Consider the following 27,209-nt stretch of genomic DNA (forward strand, 5'->3'; position numbering starts at 1 on the left):
CTGTAATTTATGGGGAAAAAATATCTTTTTCCTCCAGAAAGTTTATTCTGAAAGTGCAGGATCAGAAACAGGCTTTTATTTCCACATTTGAGGTCAAGATATTTGCTTCAGGGAGATCCCTGGTTTTTTACAGGCTTTCTATCCAGTAGCAATTCCATTGTTGCTGATAAGAGTGTCAGCTCAGGAGCCGTCAGCCTTATCAGCAGCTTCTCCTTGCAATTACATTCGTGTATCACAGTTTTCAAATGTTAAACTTGATTTTTGTCCTTCTGTTAGTATCACTGCATCAAGTAATCCAGAAGGACAAGTGGATGTACTGAAAAATTATATACTCTTCCTGACTTTCTTAAGTTTTTAGCCATCAATCAGAGTTGCTCCACCTTCCTTCTTTCTCTTCCCCTCTCTCTCTCTTTCTCTATGTTTTACTATTCCACTATAAATATTTAAATTTTATTTACTTTATGTATTTACATTTTAAGTATATTTCAAATCCATGTAGCCTTCCAAACATGAATTCTTGTGTTTTTTTTTTTTTTTATCAAATTCAAGATGTTAAAAGAGGACAGCAGATAAAAGGTCTTTCTCAGCACTAACTCTGATTCTCCTCACCCATTCCTTCATCGTGTTGTTTCTCCTCACTTTATAGATGGAGAGACAGGTTATCTAATGGAAAGTCTCATGCCCAATTCACACCTTAAACACAATGTTGGGTAGAATATATCTTTCTCTCAATGTCATATTACTCTTTTTGAAACTTACGTAGTTTACATCTATGGTAGTTATCTGGATTAAATGAAATAGATTTTAGTAAGTCTAACTTCTCATTATCTGTCCCCTCCTCTCGCACAAATTCTCCAGTATCTGCTATGTTGTCCACCAATCCCTTCGTTGTCACCAACATCTTATACTCTGAAAATGAGAAGTCAAATGCTGTTTACTGTCTAATATTTTATATGATACCATCATTAATAAAACAAAGTAAATGAAATAAAATGAAATACAGTTTTTCCATCCTCTAAGCTGATTCCTAATCCTGACTGAGCCATAATTCACATGAATTTCTGATACTGTATGTGTATGTATGTTCATACTTTCATTTTAACCTGTATTTTGGGGTAAGCTACAATGAAACACTAGTCTTAAGCAAAAATATTGTTGGTGGGAAACCTTGGATTCAACTCTAGAAAATGAAAATTAATGTATTTTTCCAAGAGCCATGGGTAAGGACAAAGTGAGGTAATAGAGAATGTATACTGCTGAAATAGAATATAAATGGTGGTTATTATCATTATGAAGATTTACACTATAGTCTGGATAAAATTGCCATGTGAAAACCACAACTTTGATCCCGCACACTTTCATGGATGCTGACATGGATAGAAAAGTTGTGCTGGGGCAGTGGGCGACAGTTGCCTTCCTAAGGCAAATATTTTAATGTTACCACTGATGCATATATGGGGCATTTGGGATCAGAAAATTAAAAAGAGATACGTAACATAATAATGATGTTGATTTTTGAAGTTTTGGTTATACTGGAGGACTATTAAATTGTCTTTGTTGTCTGATAATATAATTTTGTTCCCATTATTCTAGTCAGTTAATGCATTGTCTAAATACTGAAATTATAATCAAGCTTCAAGTAAGCAATTTGCATGTCTAAAATTAATATATTTGAACACCAGTGTTAATTTTTATGTTCCTCTAAAAAGGTAATATTGCTATTTAAAGAACTCACAACACACTTTGTCTGCAATTGTAAAAATAAATTTATATCATGCTGTATAGTTGGCCATTATACGTTTAAAACACCAAGACTAACAAAATGTGAAATATTTGAGAAAAATATTCTGGATTATAGGATTACCACTTTTTGCTTAGTCTATGAAGAGGCCTTAATAAAGTGCTGAATCAAATATGCCAGAAAGGAAGAAATTATGGAATTGCAGTTTTGTGTATTAGATCCTGAACCTAGATATTTGAGAAATCATGATGCATAATCTGGACATCAAAAAATAAAACTTAACTATTTGATAACTGAAATTACTGTTAAATTGAGGTAGCATGCAAACAATGCATACTTTCCCAAATTGAGAACATTACATTAAATATAATCACATTTGTTAATGCAATGCATGTTCAAGCTACAGTTAAAGCATTATTCAAATCTGGTTAAGTTACTTATAAAATGATTAGGTCTAAAAAGATCAATTAAGATGAATATGCATGTTCAGGTACTTAGAATGCCCCATTCATTTTAATTTGATGTAGTGAATGTATGTAAGTAAACATGTGGGTTGAATATAAATGACATAGAATAATAAAATAGTTCAGACCATAAGAATGAAATCAGGACCTAACAGCAGTAAAGAAATTATATTCAAAACAGAATACATTTTTCAGTAAGTTTGTATCGCTAAGATGATAACCAAATCAGTATAACTTCTAGCGACATCGGACTTTTTTATTAATCTATTTTAAGACGATAATCTCTTATTTACTTGAAATAATTTCCTCATCTTCAACTGTATATTTACTGAAACTTCAAAATAATATTACATTTTACAGTAAATGTATTCCTGCCCTGTGGTTTATAGTTTCATGATACGGAGGTAAGAGAATTAAGAAAATAGCATTTTCATAATAAACCATATATTTAATCCTTTTCTAAATGCTTCCGCTGGAAATTTAATTGCCTAGACTCATCTTGATAACTAATATCATTGGTACACATTCTTTCTTCCTCAACGAATTTACTTACAAGAGGAAAAAAATAAATTTATGCTCATCGGGCTCAGTATGACATTTTATTGACATTAATATCATTAACTCACAGTAACTTTAACGCCAGTTCTTACAAACATTAAAAATAGAAATGAAAGTGAAAAACATTTTGCCCAGATATTGATATTCCGTCATCTCAACAGCATCTCCATGATTAGCAAAACTGACATTCTTGAAAATCCCTGGTCCAGTTTCGGGACCCCAGAGATACAGCCTTTGCCTTTCAAGGTTCTCTGTTAAAAACAATATATATTTATGATAAATTTTGTAAATAATTTTAAAAAATTACAGGTGCAACCTCTGACAGATGTCACTTTTAAAGTAACTTTTATAAGTAACTTGCCAAGTACTGGCCTCTCTTTCTTCTTAAATAAGAACTTTGAAACCTCTGTTTCTAGATAACTGAATAATTACTGCCTATTTCCATTGTTTAAAGGGAACATAACTTCTCACTTAATAATTACGGTTTCATCGTTGTTATTGGCCTCATTGTGAGTTGTTAAATGCGATGCATAATCATTCAAAAGTGTGCTAATGCTAATCCTTGTGTGTGTTGGTTTTTGTTTGCACTTTCAGAGACCAAGAAATAGCATGGCATGAAACATGGCTCAGTTCTATTACAAAAGAAATGTTAATGCCCCCTACAGAGACCGCATCCCTCTCAGGATAGTCCGAGCAGAATCAGAGCTCTCGCCGTCCGAGAAAGCCTACTTGAACGCCGTGGAAAAGGGAGATTATGCAAGTGTCAAGAAATCCCTAGAGGAAGCTGAAATTTATTTTAAAATCAATATTAATTGCGTTGATCCACTTGGAAGAACTGCTCTCCTCATTGCAATCGAAAATGAGAACTTAGAGCTCATCGAACTACTCTTAAGCTGTAATGTCTATGTTGGAGATGCTCTATTACACGCCATCAGGAAAGAAGTTGTCGGAGCTGTAGAGCTGTTACTGAACCACAAGAAGCCCAGTGGAGAAAAACAGGTACGTGCAAAAATACTGGCTTTAGTTTATTTTACTTGCAGAAGGTTTCTATGGATGGTCATATTCTCCCCAAATTTTAAGAAATGCTAGCCTTGAAATCAGAACTATTATGACACAAAACCACTGCTAGGTACACATTTTATACTCTCCAAAAGTCACCGCCACCTGCACCTCCTACCCTGGCTAATCAGACTTTAGTGAGAACCAAAGCAAAACAAAGTAGCCTATGGTGGCTTCCCATACATTGGAAACAATTCTATCTAATGGTCAATAATGTTTTCGGGGGGCTACTGTGTACGTGTGGGTGTTTCTCCTCTCGTGTGTCATTTTCTGACGTTCTACAGTGACAGGCTGAATTCTTTTGATAGTTTCCTTTTTAACCTGCTTGCCTGTTCTGGAATTCTGCATGTTATTGCAGAAGTGAGTTGTACATATAATTCTGATATTGTTCTTTAGCAAACTCCAATAGATTCTTTTAAATTGAGACTTAAATTTTTAAAAAGCAGGAAAAAAAAAAGATAACTAAAAAGTAACTGAACTCCGACTATAGGCTTAACTATATCAAATTTACTAATGGCAAAATGTAGCTGTATCTTAACGTCACGGGCAGAAAATAAACCAAAATGGCACACAATTATAAATACAATGTGGTTTTATTCCTATTTTTTATTCCTATCTCCCTATTTTTTTACCACTAAGGAAGTGGAGAAATCGTTGACAGAAACGAATAAGGAATCTATTTTTTCCTTATTTTCTATTTTTCCCATTTGTCTGTCTGGATCCTTCCCTTTGTTACTGCCCTGTATCTGAATCGTCTCTCTGATCCTTTATCCTTTCACACTGAACTCTTCACTTCCCTGCATCAAGTCTCACTGACTAATTGCAGAGACATTGCATGTACTTCAGTGGCTCAAATCTGTCCTTTAAAGTAAAATCTTATAAAAATGTGTGTTATTACAGCTCTAGCAATTTCTGTTCTATTTGATAAGGCGCAAACATTTTCTGCAAATGATGGACTCTTAGAGACGTTACATTCCTTTAAAGCAAGCTCTGCTGTAGCTACTATTATCTTTGCTTTACCGGAGGACTTTGATCAGAATCCCCACCACGATTAGGAGAAGAACTTCATGGCTGGGTGTCTCCTGAAAAAGTGTCCCCAGAAGTTCGTGTTCTATGGCCCATTCTTATGTCTCACCACCATGCACCCCTTTCCCTTACCTGAGCCCAAACTTTGATAAAACAACATTCCGCAATGACAATAGTTCTTTGCTTGTTGCTTTACTAGCTTTTTGTTCTTTGTTCCATATCCAGTTGTTTGGGATACCTTCCCATCATATTGGTAAAACTTTCCTGATAGAAGGATTTGCTTCTTTCATGTATCCTTTCAAACTTGTACTAACCTTGACAGAGGTGGATAGGTAATGGTAATCTCTGAAGGCATATGTTATGTTATATCGCAGTTTTCCACCACTAGAGGAACACAGGACACGTAGACAGGAATGAGTAAGAGTGTGTTTTTATCTGTGTAAGTTCAGGCTCTACTTTCCCAGGCACATCGTGATTTTGAAACTCCTTCCACAATCATACCCCTAAAGTATTTGCATTTCCTAATAACAATGATCTTATATCGTACACCCTGTTGTTTCATATCTATAAGGGCAACCATAAGACAGATGTTGGGACTGTGGGACTAGATCATTTGAGGTTGCAACAAGTCTATAGAACAAAATTGCGATTGTGTTTTCCCTGTTTATTACTGTATAACCTTCTTAATTCTATTGTCTAGAGAACAGTGACCAAACATTTCAGTGTCTCTTTAGTCAATGACATTTGTGCTGGCCAAAGTAATTTGGTGTCTGGAGAAGATATCTGCTATTATGAGATTGTTTGCTGGAAGATGTTCAACTTCTGAGCTAAACTCTAGTCTGACAAGTGGGTCCTGGCTTCTTAGAGGCACTTGATCTGAACCCTGATTATTAATAAATGGCAGTAAAGGTTTGCAATCTGCCAGGAGTCTGAAATATCCCAGGCTATGTGTTTCTGGAAGATTTCTCTTGTATCAGTTTGTAAGCCAAGAATTTTCCTTTTCTATTTGCACATTCTAGAATTCCTCTTCAGCGAAGGCACTGAGAATCAACAAAACATTGCATCTTTTGGTTTGAACTTTCTAATTTGGAAAGAGCAACTCCAGTCTACCTCAGAGTGCCTGGTATCTTGTACAATAAAAGTGAGGTTGTTACATCATGAAATGTATACAGTATAGCACATAAAAGAAGTCCTCAGGGCTTGCTGGGGGGAGGAAAGGCAGACAAACCCCATGAGAGCTTGGCTGCTTATCTGTGACCTACTTAGATAATGCATCTCGTAAGTATGGCCAACCTTGTTTGGAATAACAATTTCCATAAGCCAGTGTCTGATAGGTAACAAATAAACTCTTGACAGGAATTTTTTCTCTCATAAATTGTAATTCCTTAGATGATTCTTGTGATAATTGAAAGCCATTTTGTGTTTACTATTTTTGCCTAATTTCCAGTCTCATGGGCTTCCCCCAAAGACCCTGGAACACATTACCATTAATTTTGTTGAGGTCACTGAAGCCGAGTGTTAAAACCTGAGAACACTAATATCCAAGAGGACAAGATAAACATAAATTGTCTTAAGATGAGTCAAGGAAGAGGATCTAATATAAAAAAACATACAAATCTGATGATTAGAACACTTACTTAGAACTTAAAATGTGACAGACGTGGATCAGGAAATACAGTCTTCTTTTACAAATTTGTCACAAACTGATTTCTTTCTCCTGAAAAAAGATGCAATGTGTGATAGCCTCCTGAAATCATGGGGGCTTGAGAATTCAGATTAATCTGTTTACTCTTCCAGTACATTCACCAGGGAACAATTTACAATTTGCATATGCTTATTGTGTCAGGCCTTAGCCCGGGCACTGGGGAGAAGACATTATTCCTGTTTTCTAGAGTCTAGTTGTGAAGAGAAACAGGAAAAATATCATGGGAATATGAATAAAGGTGATCACAATGGAAAAGATGAAAGAGAAATAAATCCTTGGGTAATTATTAAATTAAATTGACTGGACTTAGTAAATACAAAATATTATGTTTTAAGGTTTATAACTGGAGAAAGTTAATCCCATTAACTGAGATAGAGATTATAAGTAGGGTTTATGAGACCTGCTTGGATATACTCAGTTTTCAATTTATTGACATTGACATCTAGGAGATAATTAGGAATTTTGGACTTAAGAAAGGAGTCTGGGATTGATATACAGATGATAGGGAAGACGTTGAAACACATAAAATCACCTGTCTTCCTATCACCCTGACATTGATTGTCTATCCTTTCCATCATATCTTGTTTAAATGATTATGATTGTTAGTATGTTAAAAACTTTTCTCAGTGCAGCATCTAATGAAGATATTTAGGTTTCGCCAGATAAATAGATGGGCATAGATCATTAAGTATTTCCTTCCCTATTTAATGTACTTCTTCATAAACCAGGGTTTTGAGTTCTTAGTGTTTTATTTTCATTTTTACTATAAAAAATAGAAAGAGTAATACTTTATTTCTTTCATGTAGTAGACAGCACGGAGAACCTGTAGTTCTCCACACTAGGCAAGAAGATGGAACATTATGTATTCTTACTGGGGCTGCTCTCCTGCTAGAATCATTACTCTGATACTCTCTGATGATTTTATTAAACTTTCCTTTAACCTTCTTAGTACCTTATTTCTCTACAGGGAATAACCGACAGTGGCTTCTTAGCCCCTGTTCTCAGTCAGTTGATTGGTTACTTGACTTCTAATTATTTCTAGCAGACCTTTCTCTTTGATACCTTCTAAGGCCAGATTCAATTTCAGTTTTAGCTGTTTCGGTAAATGTTTAGCAGAAACAGAACTTTCTTTTTCACTCTTCACTCAGACCGTAGTACTAAGTCTTCAGTATCATCAAAATTTCTGGGAGGGCTTGTTAAAACATAGTTTGCTGGATCCCACCCCAAGAGTCTCTGATACAGAGGGTCTGGAATGGGTCACTTGAACTTGTGTTTCTGACAAGTACCCAGGTGATATTCAGTACTAATGCTTCCGGTCTAGAGACAACACTTTAAGAACCAGTGACTTAGAAGATGTTGACAGTTACAGAATACCTATAGTTGTCTACCTTGTGTTAGGTGTGCTGGACTCTACCATGCTAACCTTACTTTAAGGAGATTTCAAATAATTAGCTTAAATATGAATGATTAAGTGATATTTAATGTATGAGAATTTCCCAACTTCACTAATATATTTATTATATTTTCCCTTCTTTGGGAAAAATACTTTGCTAAACATTACTTATCAGTTCAACAGTTAAGATCCTAGAGTATTTCAGTTGAAGAAATTTTTGGTTTGAAAGCTCTACTAAAAAGAGTACCAGATTTTAAAATTTTGAGGGATCTTGGAAATCTCAGAGACCATCTAATCCAGTCACTTCATTTTACAAAAGAGGGCAAGGAACCATGGACCCAGTGGCCTTTAGGGTTTAACCTAACCAAAAGAATCTACAAATTAATAGCTAGCAACCAACCCGGAGATAGTCTGAATGATGAACGTTCATTGAGCTTGTCACCATGCCAATAATTGTGGTAAGAATTTTGTTTGCATTATCTCATTTAATCTTCACATTATCCTGTGAAGGTTGGTGCTTTTGTTCTCCCCATTTATAGATGGGGAAATGAAGGTACAAAAAGGTGTAAGTGACACGTCCCAGATCACAAAACCAGGAAATACCAGTGCTGGAACTCAAGAATCAGAAGATAACTACCACACTGTCTGGCTCTAGCTGATTAGTTAATAATGCTACTTTAGGATATGGGTTATATAAATTTAAAAGAGCCTCTAGAGGTACATATTTAGGCTGTGTCTCTGTCTTGAACATTATGATGCCATTTATAATTTAGTGGCTCAATAGATGCTAAGTCATTATAAGTCATTGGAAGCTATGAAATGCCAGGGAAGAGCAGAGCTGAGTAACAGAAATGCTGACTTCTAGTCCTGTTCAACACTTGCTAACAGGACAAGCCTCTGAAAATCATTCTGAGCCTTGGTTTTCTTGGCTATTAATTGGAATCATAGAATTAATTTACTTGCTTCTTAATGTCTGGTGGTGGTAAAATTCTGTAAAAGTGTTTTATAAGGTGACATGTAATAACATAATATACTGTTATTACTGTTTTATGCCATATTCTCTGCCTTCCTATTGACAAACAAATATATGAATAATACAATATACACTGAAAAGAAGTTCAGCACTGGCAATTTACCTTCTTGAGTGCGTGACTTCATTTTCATTTGAAAAAATGCACTTACTGGAAATAGAAACCCTGTTGAGGGAGAGCAAAGGAGAATTTAACTGTTTACCCTTTCTCTTTCCATCTCAGTGCACATAGGGGATTTAAAACATAATTTCTGTAGATGTTCTAATGCAATTTGTGACTTTAGAAACAGTACCTATTATGTGATCCGGAAATCAAAGGGTGAAATAGGAGATTGGCATTAGCAGGTTAATGCAAATATATATCCAAATCAAAATATACCCCTCTGACTAAAAATAAAGGGCATTTTTTAGTTGATATGGGTGCTCATAAATATATCCCTGGCTACTGGGTGGAGATAAAGTTTACTTTTATCTCTTACATTCATCTGATTTTCCTCACTGGACTTCAGAACAAGTAATTTACCTTCTGCAGTCCCATGAACTTCATATGGTCCCCATTAAATGTCGTATATGCTAAGACAGCCTATCTGTTCTAGTCTTTAGAGCTGCCCCTTGCAGAATGAAAACATTTCAGCTTCCTCAGCAGTTAAATACTTGAGGTTACCCCTTTCTATTTGCTTTTGTTACATCCTGGATATTGACAGTAAGTGAAACTAAATAAATGTATAATAACCATAATCTTGGTTACTATCAAAATTCAGAGAGTATGAGAGAAAAAGCAAGAGCAAGAGAGAATTATAGTAAAGTATTAAAGATGTTCTCCCCCCAAAATACTTATCCTATTGTGAGACATAGCTAGATAAATCATCAATTATACTTTCTTTATATCTGGATGTAAAATATCAATAGGAAAGATGTTTATAATATTGTCTAAATCCACCATTAATATGAAAAAGCTGAAAATTATCCCCAAATATGATCTTTATAATGTAAAGTAGAAATCAATATAAAGTAATTTTTATTAAAAAGTACTTTGAAAGTCTAAAAATTAAATTGAGTCTTATTATTCCACAGCAGGGAATTTAAATGCTATTGCAACATAGAGCCTAGATTGCCTTTAGTCAATTGGCAATTGGCAATCATGAGAGATCTGAATAATTCTGCCCTAAATGGAAGAATTTTTAAAAGACGGACTATATTACACTGTTAATATGATGAAGTGGATTAAGATAACAGGTCATTCTGACTCATAAAATAATACACACTGACATTTTCTTCTTCTTGAAGACCAGCAAATTATAGACAAGCAATTCTCCTGAACCATGTTCTCTTGTTCTTTCCTCTCAGCATATCACACTTATTATGAAAGTAAAAGTAATCATCATTATCATTAAATATGTTTGGAACCCACAAGAGCAAAAAGCTTTTAGCTCCTTTTGAAACTCAAGTGAAAAAAAGTACAAAAAACAATCTCAAGCATTAGAGCTCCATGCATTGAGGCATTTCCATGCCACAATAAGAAAATACAAGACAGGGACCTTATTCTCTGTTTGTGGACAGGGAAGGAGTGAGATATAGTGAAAGGAGTCGAGAGAGAGAAAGATGTGTCTATAAATCCTATTTTATAATCTCAGGCAAATTATTTGAGCCTTTTGAGCCTCAACTTTCTCATAAATAAGAGGGGGATGAGAGTCCCTGCTTGCCAAGTTGCTGTAAAGATTGGATAGTTAACACACTAATGTGACTGGCATCAAAAGAGCTCAGTACATGCAAATCCCTCCACCTTGATGTCATTTGAGTATTTTACACGTATTCAATTCAATTTAATGAAAAATATGTATGTGCATTGAAGAGGCTAAAAATTCCTCAAAGCAAATGCATTGTAAAGTGTTACTGCTGGTGTGAAGAGTGAGTTTATGTTAGAATAAGAGAGACGGAAACTAGCCTTTCAAATGTGAGCTTTGGTGAAAAGATTTTTGGGGGTCATTTTTATTAAATACCCCTCAATCCATTATAAATGTTGTGATTAAATCTAAAAATAATAACTTGATGTCTTAGTAAGCAGTATATCAATTGAACTTCATTAATTGTAATAATTTAAAAATTAATCATTGAGGAAAAATGATGTCATTCAACAATTGTAATTCATTGAATAGATAAGGTGTTAATATAATTAGGAATTTAAAAAATACATATTATGATTAGAATGTCTCAAAACTGTTTTTAAAATGTCCTTTCAACCTATTATATTTACTTCTGCTCTGATTAGATATAAAGTGAGTAAAGTTTTTATTGCTTTAATATCTGAAACACAAGAAAGTGAGGATTGAAGTAATGTAGAATTTTAAATGGTCTTTTCAAGAACCAATTTTCAAGCATTTAGAAAGAAAGAATATTGTCGTTTTTATTACCACAATTTATTCTTTATGCAATAATTTTCTGGTTCAAGTAATGTCTAGATATATCAGTATTCCAAGTCTCTAATGTTTGAATCAGGTATTAGAAACACTTGACAGTAATTCCAAACTGTGAGTTTTGAGCATGTAAGAGCTGATTTATAGAACCTAGCCTTCTCAGAGAATGCTCAAACCCACCCAGAAAGAGTGGTTAGTTTTGGAAGGGTAAGAGAAATTCATAATTACAAATTTACCAAATGGATGCATAACCTCTCTTCCCTTAAATGAGATGATGATGGAGGAGTAGGGTGGGTTTAAGTCTGAACAATCTTCATCCCTGTCACATGTGTAACCTAATTGCAACATTTCTTTTCAGTTTCTGGACTCTCCCAGGGAAAAGTATATAGATTTGTTTGATTTGGAGATACAGGCTTAATTTTTAAGCACTACTGGTACCGTCAGGTAAAAATGTGAATTTTTAGTACAATAATATCTTGATGAATAAAGTATAAATTAGAAATAATTATGCATTTATTCACACCTTATACTATGTCTATTTCCCACTGTCCAAAATATCAGAGAATCCTCAACTAGTAGTATATTGTAATTTTCCTCAAAAATACATAATTTGAAAAAGTAAATAGGTTGAGGTGCATTGTAAATTTCTATTAGATGTTACCATGGTGGTGGTAGGTCAAAGGATAGTAATAAAAATTGTTTATAATAATTGAGCATTATAGTGTGCCAGGCATTCTCTTAAGACCATTCTACATTGTTATCTCATTTAAACCTCATAACAATCTTTGTAATAAGTTCTTTATTATAGCCATTAAAAAAAAAAAAGTTAACTTACCCAAAGTCACCATCACTAACTAAGGATTTAAACTATTTTCTCCCCTCCAGCAACCAATGTGGACTCTACAATTGCAGACTGCATACTTGCTGACTTTAAAACCAGCTTAAGAATCTTCAACAATTGTTGAAGCAGTCGTTATTAAATAATAGGGTTTAAATGAGGAGTAACGCATGAGTACATGAGTAGGGGATACAACAAACTTGGTTTTTTTTGACCGCCGGGTATGTATTTTCACATTTATTTAATGGATTCCTCCCAGTACACTGATAAGGAAATTGAAGCTCAGAAAAGTTGAATAACTTGCCCAAGGGAGATTTGAGTGTAGGCTTCTCTGTTTTCATGGACTTTACTCTTCCTTTGTCAAACTGCCTGGTTACTTTGGCCATGAGATGTCTGGCACTCTCAGCCCTTCAGAACGTGCCGCCTCCTAGGAGAAAAGCTTGGTCCTGGAGCAGCATAGAAAGATCTCTCCAGGTCCTGGACTCCTCAGGATCATCCTGAAATTCCTTCAGCCAGAGGCTCCTGATCAAATCTTTTAGTACTTTTTTCAGATATGTAAAACTTTATTTTTGTTTATTTTTTTTTATTTAACATCTTTATTGGAGTATAATTGCTTTACAATGGTGTGTTAGTTTCTGCTGTATAACAAAGTGAATCAGCTATATGTATACTTATATCCCCATATCCCCTCCCTCTTGCGTCTCCCTCCCACCCTCCCTATCCCACCCCTCTAGGTGGTCACAAAGCACCGAGCTGATCTCCCTGTGCTATGCGGCTGCTTCCCGCTAGCTATCTATGTTACATTTGGTAGTGTATATATGTCAATGCTACTCTGACACATTTAAGAAAACTGGTTATCTGATTCCCTCGATTTCTCCTAGATTCTTGTAGGAAACAATTGGCAGCGATAAGGACATGCTGGTGGCACATTGAGAAAATGCTAGGAAGAGGGAGGTGATTACAGGTCAAGCCATGTGCATTTCAATATTGTCCTGTGGTTGGGTCTGACACAGAGGTTGAGGAACTCAGAGAGGACCTGATGGCTGAGACTCTGCAGAGATAGACCCACCCTCCCAGACTGGAGGAGGCTATTTTGCAGACAACACAAATCCTTTTCCTATTTATGTGTGAGATCAATTATGAAGCCCTGATCGAACTAAACATCTCTCTTTGCTACCATCATATCCTGTACACCTCTTCACACCTCTTAGAATATTATGTTGAAAGTATGTAAATAGTATTACTTTCCCCTACTTTGTGAACCTCACAATACCAACAAGTGTATGTGTGTGTGTGTGTGTGTGTGTGTGTGTGTGTGTGTGCACCCTCCATACTTGTGGGTTCTGCATCATCCTTGGATTCATCCAATGGCAGATGGAAAATATTCCCCCCCACAAATTCCAGAAAGTTCCCAAAAGCAAAACTTAAATTGGCCTTGTGCTGGCAACTATTTACATAGAATTTACATCGTATTTACAACTATTTACATAGCATTTACATTATATTAGGTATTAGAAGTCATCTAGAGATGATTTAAAGTATATAGGAGGATGTGCATAGGTTATATGTAAATACTATGCCATTTTATATAACAGACTTGAGCATCCTCAGATTTTGGAATCCAGGGCAGGGGTCCTGGAACCAATCCCCTACAGATACCGAGGGACACACATACGCATATACACACACAGATACACACAAATATGTCTACACCCACACGTATGCATGCACACAGGCTTGTGCAAGCACACACCCCCCTTCATAACAAAAATAATGGAAAATGAAACTGCTTTTCTTAAAATCATAGGTAGTTTCTTAGGTTTGGAAGAGATTCTAAAGGTTATCTGGGACAAACACACATACAGTGTTTACTATCCGTGCCAAGCACGAGCAATATCGAATCACTATATTATTCTATTTTTTTTTTTTGCTTTCAAATGATTTTAATGCTCACACAGATCAGCCTGATTCAGTATGGAAGGGCATGAATACCAGGAGGTGAAGGTCATTAGATGCCATTGGAGGCCTGTCACAAATACATGGTAAAATATTACCATTAGTGATCTGGATATTGGGATAAAGTGCATGCTTTTCTTTTTTGTGCTTTTCTGTCTTTTCTAAAATCTCTACAATGAACATATATTATTTTTAAATCAGAGAAGAATACGTGTCTCTATCTATATACATATCTTTATGTATATTTAGGGACAGGTGCATTTATCTTGGAGAAACTGGTTATTTATGTCATCATCCACACTGACAGACCCAGCAAATGTAGAATCACTATATTATTCTTAGTATAGAATCACTGGCTTCTGCTCCTTCAAGTCTACTGGGGCAGAGCAGCAAGGAGAACATCTCAAGAAAAAGAGACAGAAGTCTCCTACAGAATGGTTTGGGTGAACAAATCATCAGTAAAGGAATCATGTGTTTTCTCATTTCTTCTCTTTATTCTACTATCTTTAACATTTCCTTGGTTGCCTACTGTGACCAAGATATTGTTAAAATATGATCACATAGTAGACCTTGACCTCAAGGAATCTAATCTAGCAATCAATTGCAACTTCAAGATAAATAAAAGTAACAATATATAAAATGTATACTCATCCATTTTGTTTTTTATACAATATTGATTTTCCATTTGTATTTACATAAATATTTTTGTGGGAATAGGGGACTAGTGCTTAATGTCTAAGAATTATCCATATTAGATTATACAAGACACAAAAATTGAAGAAACTTAACATCAGTAAAAGAAGAAAGAGACCAGTACCATCATATTTCTGTGAAATGATAGAAGTGTATAAAAAACATTCAGTAGATTTGGGAAAGTGTAATATGTTAACATATTAGAAGAATTTTTGTACAGAATAATATATATAAAGCATACACTTCACCCTAAATGGAATCAGTATGAAATATTTTTGCTTTGTACACATATAACTATTAGCTTTATCAATGAAATGATTAAAATTAAAAAAAATTTATTTGGTAAATTAAATATATATTAAATGTTGCTAAACATACTTCTCTTGCATACTTTATCCTAGAGTATCAGAGCCCATTAATCTTTTTTATCATCTGAGGAGCCTTTGATTCTTTTGGTTGAGCCTTAAATTACCAGCTTTAGGAAAGACATTTCAAGTATATTCTATTTAGTGCTTTTCAGCCTAAACTTAATGTTTGACTTGCAGGTAGTGTTCATTAAATCATATGTTCTAGCACCTATTTTGGATGACTTTTACTTTACTATACCATGTTCTCCTTAACCCAAGTCTACACTGCCTGGTTCTCTCAACTAAAAAGCAGAAACTCAAGTTTAACTTTGTGAAATCAGAGAGCAGTTTGATATCATACTGACCCTACATCCCTCTCCCCCTTCCCCCCTCCTCCTGCTTCCCTACCACACACACACACACACACACACACAGACTCCTGGAACCATTACCTTAGAGATATGAAGAAAGTGAAATTTAGAGAAGTTCAGGAAACTTGCCAAAGATTACTGAGATTATTCATTCTTGAGCCAAGATTAAAATTCACTTTTTTTGTCTAGAATCAAATAGAAATATTTACCATAAACATTACTTTAATTCCAGCCTTAAACATTTTGTAGAACAAGGAAAGAATACAGATATAAATAAATGTTTCAAGGTTTAGTTTTGGGTAACAGGAAATGTTTCCCGGTGGAAAAAGATCAGGTTTGGAATCAGACAGATAGGAATCCAAGTCTTAGCTCCACCCCTTAGTATTTGCGTGACCCAGTGGTGATTATTTAACTCAAAACGGAAAACGGTAATGGCTACTTCTCACAGTTCTGATGAGAATTAGAAATTTGAAATACTTCATGTAAAGTGAATGCCTAGTGTATTTACATTTGATTTCGTGTTGTTGTTATTATTATCATCATTCATTCATTTCAGAACCAACTATGCTAATTTGATCAATGTCTAAAGATTGACATTTGCATCACGATTCTAAGTTGTCATGATTAGATTTCAAATACACTGATGCAGACCACAGGAGGCAAACTTGCTGAACTCTGGTGATGAAATCTCGAAGGCAAGGCATCCCAATTATCTGCATAATGGTCAGGAGGATTGTGAATCGATGAGAGGTTGGATGGAGCCAGGAAGCTTGACTGTGACCTCAGAGATGTGGAGAAGTTAAGAGAGTGGAAATTGACCAGGCTTCTAAGACTACAGTGAAGTCTAAATACATATAATCTAAACATGTTGTTAACCATCTGATACAATGTAGTTTCACTCTGAATACAGAGAAGGAAAAAGAAAAATCATGATAAAAGAAAATGATCAGAGATGATCTCAAGGAAGAATAAACAGGTTCCCTTAAGGATAATTTAGGGAGTATGTGTTCAGAAGAGACAGGTCATTTAAATGCAACATTATGAGAATAAAAGCAAAACATCTCCTGCCATAAGTCACATTTCTTTTAATAAAGATGAGGTAAAGCACATCATTTGTTTTGACCACACTTAAGGAAAAGACTGCCACCTGGTGAATATTTGAGGCCTTTTAAAATACATTAGTATTAGTTTAAACATATGGCATGAACTCAAAAATAATAGTCATCCACTTTATATTATTTTCCTTTAATTTCATTAGATTACAGTTTTGCACACCACCATATTAGCAGAGGTTTTGTAAGCCACCATAAACATCACAAGTTTCCATGAAATTTATCCATTTTTACCTGGTACAAATGCATCTTTTACAGGTCACCTAATTCAGATGAAATATTACCAAGAAAAAGTAAACAAAAATTTATGAGCCACCATGATATACTTCTTTGGATTTCTTCTTTACTTAATTCTATAGCAAAATGACAAAAATAATATCTTGGGATCACTATAATGCTGATACATTCCATTCTTTACAAATCTGATCCAAAAAGTCAAGAGCTGGGGAAAGTCATTTTTCATCCTATAACTAGTGCTGTAGTCAGAGTCTGTTTTGATTTTCCTTGGGACTTAGCTTTTTCTGTGTATTTTATCTGAGGCATGAGAGATAAGGAATTAATCCCCAAAGTTTTCCTCTTCTAGTAGCATGTTGCCACTCCCTATCCTGGTAAATATTTTTGACACACTAAAGTGGAGGTTAAGAAGTCTCTTAGCTGGTTGCTACAGAACTTATAAATTGCTGAAGTCTTTCATTGTTGTATCTCAAGATTCAAGATTCAAGCTAAAGAAACTCAATGGAGGAAAGAAAAAAAAACCATGATTCTTTCCTTTCACATGTGTATTTCTCAGCCCCCAGTCAAAAATCTAGGTAATATTTTCTTTATCAGTGGATGGAGGAAAGCCATCATTCCATTCAGAGGACTAAGTGCCTATCACTTTACTTTTGCCGAGAAAGTCCAGCTATGGGGCTGACATGACTTAGCACCTGTCTCTTTTCATTAGTTTCACACTGTCATATCCTCGAATTTTTCCAAGCATTAGTTCAGTTATTTTTATGCAATCTCAGAAGAGAAGTTTTGTGAAACAAGTTATTTCCGTAGCACTCCTTAGTTTTAGAGCTATGTTTTTATCCTGAAAGACTGTTTTTGTGTCCTTGCCTTTCCTTGATACTTACCAACATAACACATTGTGTGACAGTGATGGATCATACTGTTAACCTCATTTGCGTTAACTTGCTAATTCTTCTTTTTCTTCTTTTTTTTAATTTTTATTTTATATTGGAGTATAGTTGATTAACAGTGTTGTGTTAGTTTCAGGTGTATAGCAAAGTGATTCAGTTATACAAATACATGTATCTATTCTTTTTCAAATTCTTTTCCCACTTAGGTTATTACAGAATATTGAGTAGAGGTCCCTGTGCTACACAGTACGTCCTTGTTGGTTATCTATTTTAAATATAGCAGTGTGTACATGTCAATCCCAAACTCCCAATTTATCCCTCCTCCTACCTTCCCCCCCGGTATTCATTAAGTAAGTTCTCTAAGTCTGTGAGTCTGTTTCTGTTTTGTAAATGAGTTCATTTGTATCATTTTTTTAAGATTCTGCATATAAGCGGTATCATACGATATTTGTCTTTCTCTGTCTGACTTACTTCACTTAATATGATAATCTCCAAGTCCATCCATGTTGCTGCAAATGGCATTATTTCATTCTTCTTAATGAAGCCTTTTTACCTTTAATTTTTCCCTCATGTGATTACTAATATATACATATAAAAACTTTAATTAGCCATGGTTGTTGTATTTTGGGTCTTTAAAAAACAAAATCTTTTTCACCCTGTTATACTGTGATGGTCTTTGTAATTCATTTTCTTCTCAAACTTATGAATACCAGCCTATTCCTTAGGCAGATTTTACTCTTCAAACCATATAAAATTTTAGTCCTGTTTTCTTCTCCTGACTACGTAATACTACGCACATTCTAGGTATTAAGTAACAGTTTGCTGAATAGATGGATGAACATGACAGATTAAAAACCCCCATCATCACTCATGACAATAAAGCAGGCAAAGAACAAACTGGCAAGATAAAATCAAACATCAAGGAGCTTATAGGCATTAGTGAAGGTAGCACTTCTGATTTAGATCATATTCAGAATGAAAACAAAATTATTAATACCTTCATCATAAAATTTTCTGGGAATATATATTTTTTGAAATTGGGCCTCTAGTTCACCACGATGCTGTGTTATGATTGTAAGTGAAGTATTGCGTTCTGAGAAGCCTCACCTCATCTTAAAAAGTTAAAGTTCCACGTGGAGCATGCAGACTTCCTTGAAGTAACTGCAGTATTTCCATAAAAGCCTGCAACTGGTAAAAAAATATAAAGCACACTACCAATTTTGTAGATATTGAGAGAGAGAGAGAGAAAGAGAAAGCATGTATATCTGGGTGAGAGAAAGACAATGTATATCTCTGGGTAGTGGGATTTAGGGGGAATTTTGCTTTTCCTTTTGTACTTTTGATATTTTAAAAATCTTCAGGCAATAAGGGTATATAGCTTTTGTAATAGGAAAAAGTCAATGCTTGTCTCAAAGATCATAATGCTCCTGCACATCACAACAGAAAAAGGCAGTGAATGAGAAAGAAGTTATTAAATATATGGGCAGGTTAGGCATAAATACAGAGTTGTTACCATTATAGTAATCAATGAAAGGGATATAAAATTTAGCAATCTTATACCCATTCAACAGGCCCATTCTTTTAGGGTTCATAAATGAAATCTAAAATTTTATTTAGTATTCTTAAATTTGATTTCCCATTATTAATAGAAAAATAAAAACCACAATTGTAATAATTGTGTTTTCATTTCTAATATCATAAAAGTAAAGGGTACTTTCTCCTCCTTACATTTATGAATCACTCCAACTCTGTCAAAGTTCTTTCATCATATTAAGGTGACTTGATCCTGTGGGTAAACAGGCAATGCTGTTATCGCTAAAAGTGAAGCTGGTGAATGATGTGCTGGAGGCCACACTGATAGTTAGTGGATGAGCCAAGGTCACCTGACAACTCAGCTTTATCTCCTCTGCTCCTTTCAAGGTAACCGATCCAACCTCACACCCACTTCATAATAGCTAGACATTCAGAATACTACCCAGCACAGCCTTACTAACTTGTAGCCTCTAATATCTTCTTAGCCTCAGCTGCTGGTTCCATATTTTCAATTTGCATCTCCTCATTCATGGTGTTTTGGATCAGCATGTTTTTCCATTAGGATACACTATCAATGTAATTCTGCTGCATGTCTCACTGCCAGAAAAGCATCCATATGAAATTCTTATTATATCCTCTCTGTTTAATAGGTGCTTTGACAGATAAAAGCTCTTAGAGTGAGTTTTCCACTTGAAGCATATATGTTTTAAAGAAATTGAAGTACTAACAACAACATGCAATGGAATTTTGCTGTACTGGATTGATGAGACCTTGTTCCTATACTTCCACAATCCCCATATTTTGAGTGTTCTTCAATCAGAGTGGATTAAGATGTGAGGATTCATGTCATTTGTCGCTACATTCCTGCCAAACATGTTCCATTCAGTTTGGCAGACAAAATCTAGTGCTATATTTCCCATCGTCCTAAGAGTCTCAGGGCACTTGAAAATTACAGGCAAGCTTGATAATATTTGTTTAAATCTAACATAAAATAAGATCTCTTACTCCATGGAGCCTTGATTGGAACCTCAAATCACAGGACTTGACATAATTATATCAACTTTTATTCATTCATGTAAATCTACATTAATCATGTGCAGCACAGTTTAAACAAATCTATGAAGAAAAATATAAAACAGAAAAAATGAAGGTTTACCTTGATGTGATCTTTAACCTCTGAAAGATTTGTTTTATTTCAAAATTATCTCTATAATAATTTAACAGTATGTGTTCCTTTGTGTGTTTAAAATAAAATCATAAAATCAAAAATTGAGAAAGGAATTCATAAAACATAAGACAAAAATTAATAAAAATAATTCTATTTAATGCTGACTAATAAGTCAACAAAGGACAATAAGGCAATTATGCAATCTTCTGAATTTTATGCTCCATCTATATAGTGAAACTAGCACCCTTTATTTTTGTTGGAACTAAATCCTTTAAAGCAACTTAGCGACGTTTAGCAAAAGCAAAACCAAAGAAAAGGGTATTCATATTTAACCACTCTTTCATGTATTCAAGATGGAGGTGATTAAGTAAATTACAGTGTATTTTTAATTGAAATATTGCACAATCATCACAATAATATTTTAAAGTTTTAAAATCTATCACGGGATAAATAAATATCAAATAACAACTGAATTCCATATGGATTAAATAAATAACGTTAAAATTAATTTAAATATGATGCAAATACTAAATCTCTTTAGCAAGGGTTAGGGGTTTTCATGTGGACAAGACTTTCTCAGCTTAAAAGTAAAGCAGATATTTAGCCTATACAAAACCCTATACACATGGCTTTCATTCTCAAAGATTGGTGACCTATTTTCATGGATGAATGTCTGGGCTACACAGAGCAATATTAGGGAAAAAAAGACTGATAAATTTGTTGAGGTGAAAATAACATTAACAATCTTCATAATAAAAATTTGCATAAAACCTAAAACATGGAAAATATTTGAAATAAATATGACTGATTAAAAAAAGGTAAATAAATATATTTTTTAAATAACAATGAAGAAAAACAGGTGAGATCTACCATTCAAGGAACAGATTATTCTAATCTTTCACAAACATTTCTAATTTTATGAAACTGATACAGCCTTGGCATCAAAATCAGAAGAGGACAGTGTGAGAAAGGAAAATTACGGTCCATCAAAAATTAAATCTAAAGCAAAATCTAAAGCAATTATTAGAAAAATCTATTAATCTAATGCACTACTTTGACAGGTAAAGGAGAAGGAAATGTATGATTATCTCACTAGATGCCAAAAAAATAAAGCATTTGATAAAATGTTTATCCTTGCATGTTAAGAAAAAAAAAAACCAACTAAGCAAGCCAAGAATGAAATAGACAAAAAACTTCCCTTAACTTGATTGAGTCTACCCAAAACCTACATCTTATATTATTCTAAATAGTGAAATATTAAAAACATTCATGTTACTATCAATAACAAAATAAAGATTCTCAATATTGTTCTTCCATACAAGACTCTACTGGAGGTTCTATTTTGAATAACCAAAAAAGAAGTAAAAATAAAAGATATAAAGACTAGAAGAAATAAAAAGCATATTCAGATAATTTGTCTACATAAAACCAAAATGTAATCTACATATTATTATAATTAATTAGAAAGTTTATGCAAGTCATGGCATGAAATATTAATCTAGAAAACTGTCCTTCCATTAAATTGGCCAAATACTCTAATCATACTCATGCTTCAGGATCTTTGCACTTGCTGTTCTCTCTTCCAAGAATGCTCTGCCCTTAGATGTAAGCTTAGCTTGCTCTCTAAATTTCCTCAGCCTTCTATTCAAATGTCATGATAGCAGTAAGACTTCCCTGTCACCCTATATAGGGCAGCAGCCTCTCCTTGCCTCTGACACTCTTTATTTCCTCTTACTCCACTGTACTTTTCTCCATGGCCTTTACCGTTTGAGATTTCTTCATTCATTGATTTATGCATCCACTTGTTCATTCATGTTGTGTCTTTCCCTCCCCTCTCTTTCTAGAATGCAATTAGAATAAAGGCGAGGATTTTGTCTGTTCTGTTCACTGCTGTATTCCCCAAACTTTGAAGAGTGACTGGCATAAAATGGGTGCCCCAAAGTATTATTGAATGGCTGGAGGCTGGAAGAATAAAAATTGGCACATATAGACTATAATTAACATGAGAACAGCCAACCTTCAGGGAGTACATATATGCCGAATGGGAAGAACACTGGGCTTAAGTTTGATCCCTAAAGAAACAGTGTTCAAGGGATGAACAGGAGAAGGGTCCCCAGTGAGTGAGACTGAGAAAAAGCAACCAGAGAAAATGATGATAATAGTGATGATGATAATTATAGTAATTACACTAGATTTTGTTTTATCAAACATTATGTACTGATACAAAACACTTTCATATTAATTATTATTCTGTATTACTTTTTGAATCCTTAAAAAAACCCTATGAGGTGAAGACTATAATAATCTCCATTTTATAGATGAGAAAATTGAAGTTTAGGGGGTTAAATAATGTTTCCAAAGCTACAAACCATTAGTTGGACAGCCAGGATTTGAGCCAATACACTACCCAGTTATGGAAGTCAAAGGACTGGTGACTTTCAAAAAAAGAGACAGTGATAAACACTGTCAAGTGAAATTAAAATTAGAATATCTGATCAGAATTTGTGTAATTCTTATAAAATTAAGTATACACTTGGCCCGTTGAGCTATGTTCTCTACCAATAAAAGATTTCACTTGGATATCATTTAATAGATTCTCCTTCAATGTAACAGATATAAAGAGAGAGAGAGTTTTAAAAATAAAAGTGATGTCTGTGAACTAAACGATCTGGGAGTCAGTGATAGCAATCCTCTCATTATTTTAGTGATTAAACCTAGCCAAAGCTGGTGGTGATTTAAAGTTGCTATTTGTTTGATGTCGCCCTAGGAGTCGAAATAGATTTCTCCAGTTCTTTATCCAAGATGCAAATGTTATTTAATAGCTATTATTTATGGTATATCTATAGCAGTATACAACAGAGTCTATGCCATTTTAGGAGATACACAGTTTAAATTTTCAGTCATGGAAAGTACACGTTCCAAGCTTTGACATCTACACTGACGAAACTGGCCCACCAGGAAATAATTGTTCTACTTTTCAGATGAATCAAGCACTATAATTGGGATTGTGTTTATGTGAGGAGAAACAAATCAATCTGGCAAAACTGAACAAGACTGTTTTATGCTCTTTCTCCTAACAATCTTAGGCTTGTCACATAACACTAGTCCCTGTTACTTAGTTATTTGTAGATACCACATGCTTTCATGTTGCCCTGAAACATGAAATCTTCACTGCAGCCCTGTGAGTATTAACTTTGAGAAGCCTTTGATATATATTTCTCCAGTTCTTATTCCACAAGGAGAAATATCTTGAATAAATGTCCAGATTTCAAAATGGGAAACTGGAAATGTGGAGAAGTTAACTGGCTTTGTCATTCTCACACAACTGAAAATGGTTGAGGCAGGATGTAATGCTCACTCTTGATGCCTGAGCTATTTCCAGGACCTTACAGCTGCCTTACTTACAAGACATATAGTTTATTGACGAAGGATTTAGACCCAGGAGTCAAGCTGCATGGATTTCTGTGTGACCATGGGCAAACTATTGCACTTCTCTAAGGCTTATTCTATCTGTCAAAAGAGGATTACAGTAACACCTAATTCCAAAAATGATTTTGAAGATTAACTAAGATGTGGCATGAAAAGCTCCTAGCACGGGGCATGGCACATGACAAGTGCTTCATACATGTTAGTTGTTACTTGTGTCACTGTAATCAGACTCCAAGCATATTTGTATTAACAGTATCACCGAGTTGAAATGATTTTTGCCAGATCCTTGTTCATTTGGTTCAAGTGTGCTTCACAGTTCTAAAATAAATCTGTTATCCAAGTTATTGTAGAAGTATATTCACTATGTGTGTCCTACACCTATTCAAATCAATACAAACTATATCTATTTGCTGGTATTTTTAATTCAAAGTAGACTTGAAATAGGCTTACCATAAAAATATATAACCAATGCAATTTAAAATGAATATTAACTTTAAAAACATAGAAATAGTTATTAATGTTACATTATTTATATTTATATACTGGATGTATCACTGACCAAAGCTTGGGTAAAGTTATTATAAATAGTTTGTATGAGAGCACTTAAAGGAGATAAGAAAATCATAAATTGCATAATCTGCACTCTCATTCTTCACCTTTCCCACAAACTCCTCTTTTTATTTTATTTTTTTTACAAACTCCTCTTTTAAAAAATTGATATTTATCTCTTCTTGTAAAAAGCTAATAACAATACCTTCCCTTTCCCCTGCCTCCATTTAAAGAAAAAAATGCCAGGTTAATGACAGTTCAGTTTTACTAAAGGGCATCATAGAAATCATAAGGTTTGAGTTGGGTCTTGAAGGTTTGGTAGAATTTGATAAGTGGGAGGGAATAGGCAGACGTCAACAAGAAAACTATGAATGGAAAGTTTGACACTGAAATGATTGGGCCATGGGATGCCTGTCAGGGTGGAGTACAATTTAGGTTTGAATACACAGGGTGGGACATGATTATAGAGGTCTTTGTTTATCAAATAAAGTAGTTAATAAATAATTAGGTAATACCAAGGACAGTCTCTGATATAAAGTTAACTAATGTTTAAAGAACCTAAAATAAGGAGCCTTTATGTAAATAACTATGCTACAACTCTCCAGCAGGGCAAAATGAGACCTCAGGGGCAACCCTCCAAATTGATACATACAGTATGCATTCAAGTTCAAATATTCAATAGCATCATAATATTTCATGTAGAGATATTCCACAGTTTGTTCAACCTTTCTCTTTCGAAAAACATTCAGGTGATACCCAAGTTTCTATCATGACAAACAATGATGAAATAAATACATAGTCTCAAGGTGCCTGATTTTCTGTAGGAAGGGTTCCCTAACTAAGACTATGGTGCTTAGAATTTATGTAAGTGCCAGAAACTTTCCAGCAAGGCTGTTATAATTTGCATTCCCCTTCCTTTTGATGAATGTGGGTTCATCAGCTCCTTAAATTTTGCAAAATAATTGTAGTTCATTATTATTTTATATTTCCTTTCCCTGTCTATTAATGAGAAAGATCATTCATGTTTCTGACCTTTTTTTTCCTTCCAGTTTTATTGAGATAAAATTGACATACAGCACCGTATACGTTTATGATAACGTTTAGCATAATTATTTGACTTACATAATCGTGAAATGATGATCACAATCCATCATCTCATACAGACACAAAATAAAAGAAGAAAATATTCTTCCTTGTGATGACAGTTCTTAGGATTTGCTCTCTTAACAACTTTCATATATAACATGCAACAGTGACAATTATATTTACCATGTCGTACATTACATCGCTAGTACTTATTTATCTTGTAACTGGAAGGTTGTACCTTTTGACTACCTTCATCTATTTCCCCCTCTCCCTAACCCCTACCTCTGGTAACAAGAAATCTGATCTCTTTTTCCATAGGTTTGTTGTTGGTTTTTGTTTGTTTTTAAGTATAATTGACCTACAACAGTATGTTAGTTCTTGGTTCACAACATAGTGACTGGATGTTTCTAACATTATAAAATGATGACCATGATAAGTCTAGTTACCATCTGTCACCATACAAAGCTATTACATTATTATTGACTGTGTTCCCCATGCTGTACATTTCATCCCCGTGATTCATTTATTTCGTAACTTATATTACATTTGTGCCTCTCAATTTCTTCACCAATTTCACTCACCCCCGACCCCCTTGCCTCTGGCAACCACTTGTTCATACTTTCGGTATCTGTGACTCTGTTTCTGTTTTGTTATGTTTGTTCATTCGTTTTGTTTTGATTTTCTTCTGTGAAAATCTTGGGTCATTCTACTTGAGAACTGTAAAACCAAATATGTAGTTTTCCATATTCTGTGTTTCCAATCTTGCTTTAAGAGTTCTCCCCAACCCTTGGGCTATACAACTATTTTTTAAAATTGTTTTTCTAAACTTGTGTTGCTTTTTGTTTTTACATTTAAATATTTACTCCGTCTCAAATTCATTGTTATGAAATGAGATACACACTAATTTTGTTTGTTTGGGGTAGAAAATTGTTTCGATAAATGAACCACTTTTTCCAATTGAATAGAAATTTTACTTTTTCACATATCAAGTTCCCATATAAGATAAGAAGTAATTCTGGGGACTTCCCTGGTGGCGCAGTGGTTAAGAATCCGCCTGCCAATGCAGGGGACATGGGTTCGAGCCCTGGTCGGGGAAGATCCCACATGCCGCGGAGCAACTAAGCCTGTGCACCACAACTACTGAGCCTGTGCTCTAGAACCTGTGCTCCACAACAAGAGAAGCCACTGCAATGAGAAGCCTGCGCACCACAACAAAGAGTAGCCCCCGCTCGCCGTAACTAGAGAAAGCCCGCGTGCAGCAACGAAGACCCAACGCAGCCAAAAATAAATAAATAAATAGATTAAAAAAAAAAAAAAAGAATTCTGGTCAAAATTCTATCCAACTGATCCCGTATTTCTTGCTATATTTTCTTGGATCATAGCCTTCATATCATAATTTTTGAAACTCTTGGTTATATATTCCTCCTTATTAACTAATAAAATAGTTTTATCAAGTTATAAACAAAACAACATAAGTAAAAAAGATTCGGAATAAAATGCACATATTTATTTTGAGACAATCGACATAATTAAGATATTAGGTCTTCCTATTCAGAACATAATATTGTATTTTCCCCATATTTTGGATTTTTGTGCAAGTTCATGTATGAGTATAT

The 27,209-nt window shown here is 34.4% G+C and overlaps 1 protein-coding gene across 6 annotated transcripts in view; it reads left to right on the top strand.

The window, feature by feature from the left end:
* Nucleotides 1–3,384: 3,384 nt before the first annotated feature.
* The window catches only part of TRPC4 (transient receptor potential cation channel subfamily C member 4), a 119,897-nt gene continuing 96,072 nt past the window's right edge, over nucleotides 3,385–27,209 (top strand). For all 6 annotated transcript variants that reach the window (XM_061170640.1, XM_061170641.1, XM_061170642.1 and 3 more), the window contains exon 1: nucleotides 3,385–3,762. In XM_061170640.1, the coding sequence (XP_061026623.1) occupies nucleotides 3,385–3,762 (378 nt within the window). The remainder of the gene's footprint in view (nucleotides 3,763–27,209) is intronic.

Source organism: Eubalaena glacialis, chromosome 16 (genome assembly GCF_028564815.1).
Source record: "Eubalaena glacialis isolate mEubGla1 chromosome 16, mEubGla1.1.hap2.+ XY, whole genome shotgun sequence".
NCBI lineage: Eukaryota > Metazoa > Chordata > Mammalia > Artiodactyla > Balaenidae > Eubalaena > Eubalaena glacialis.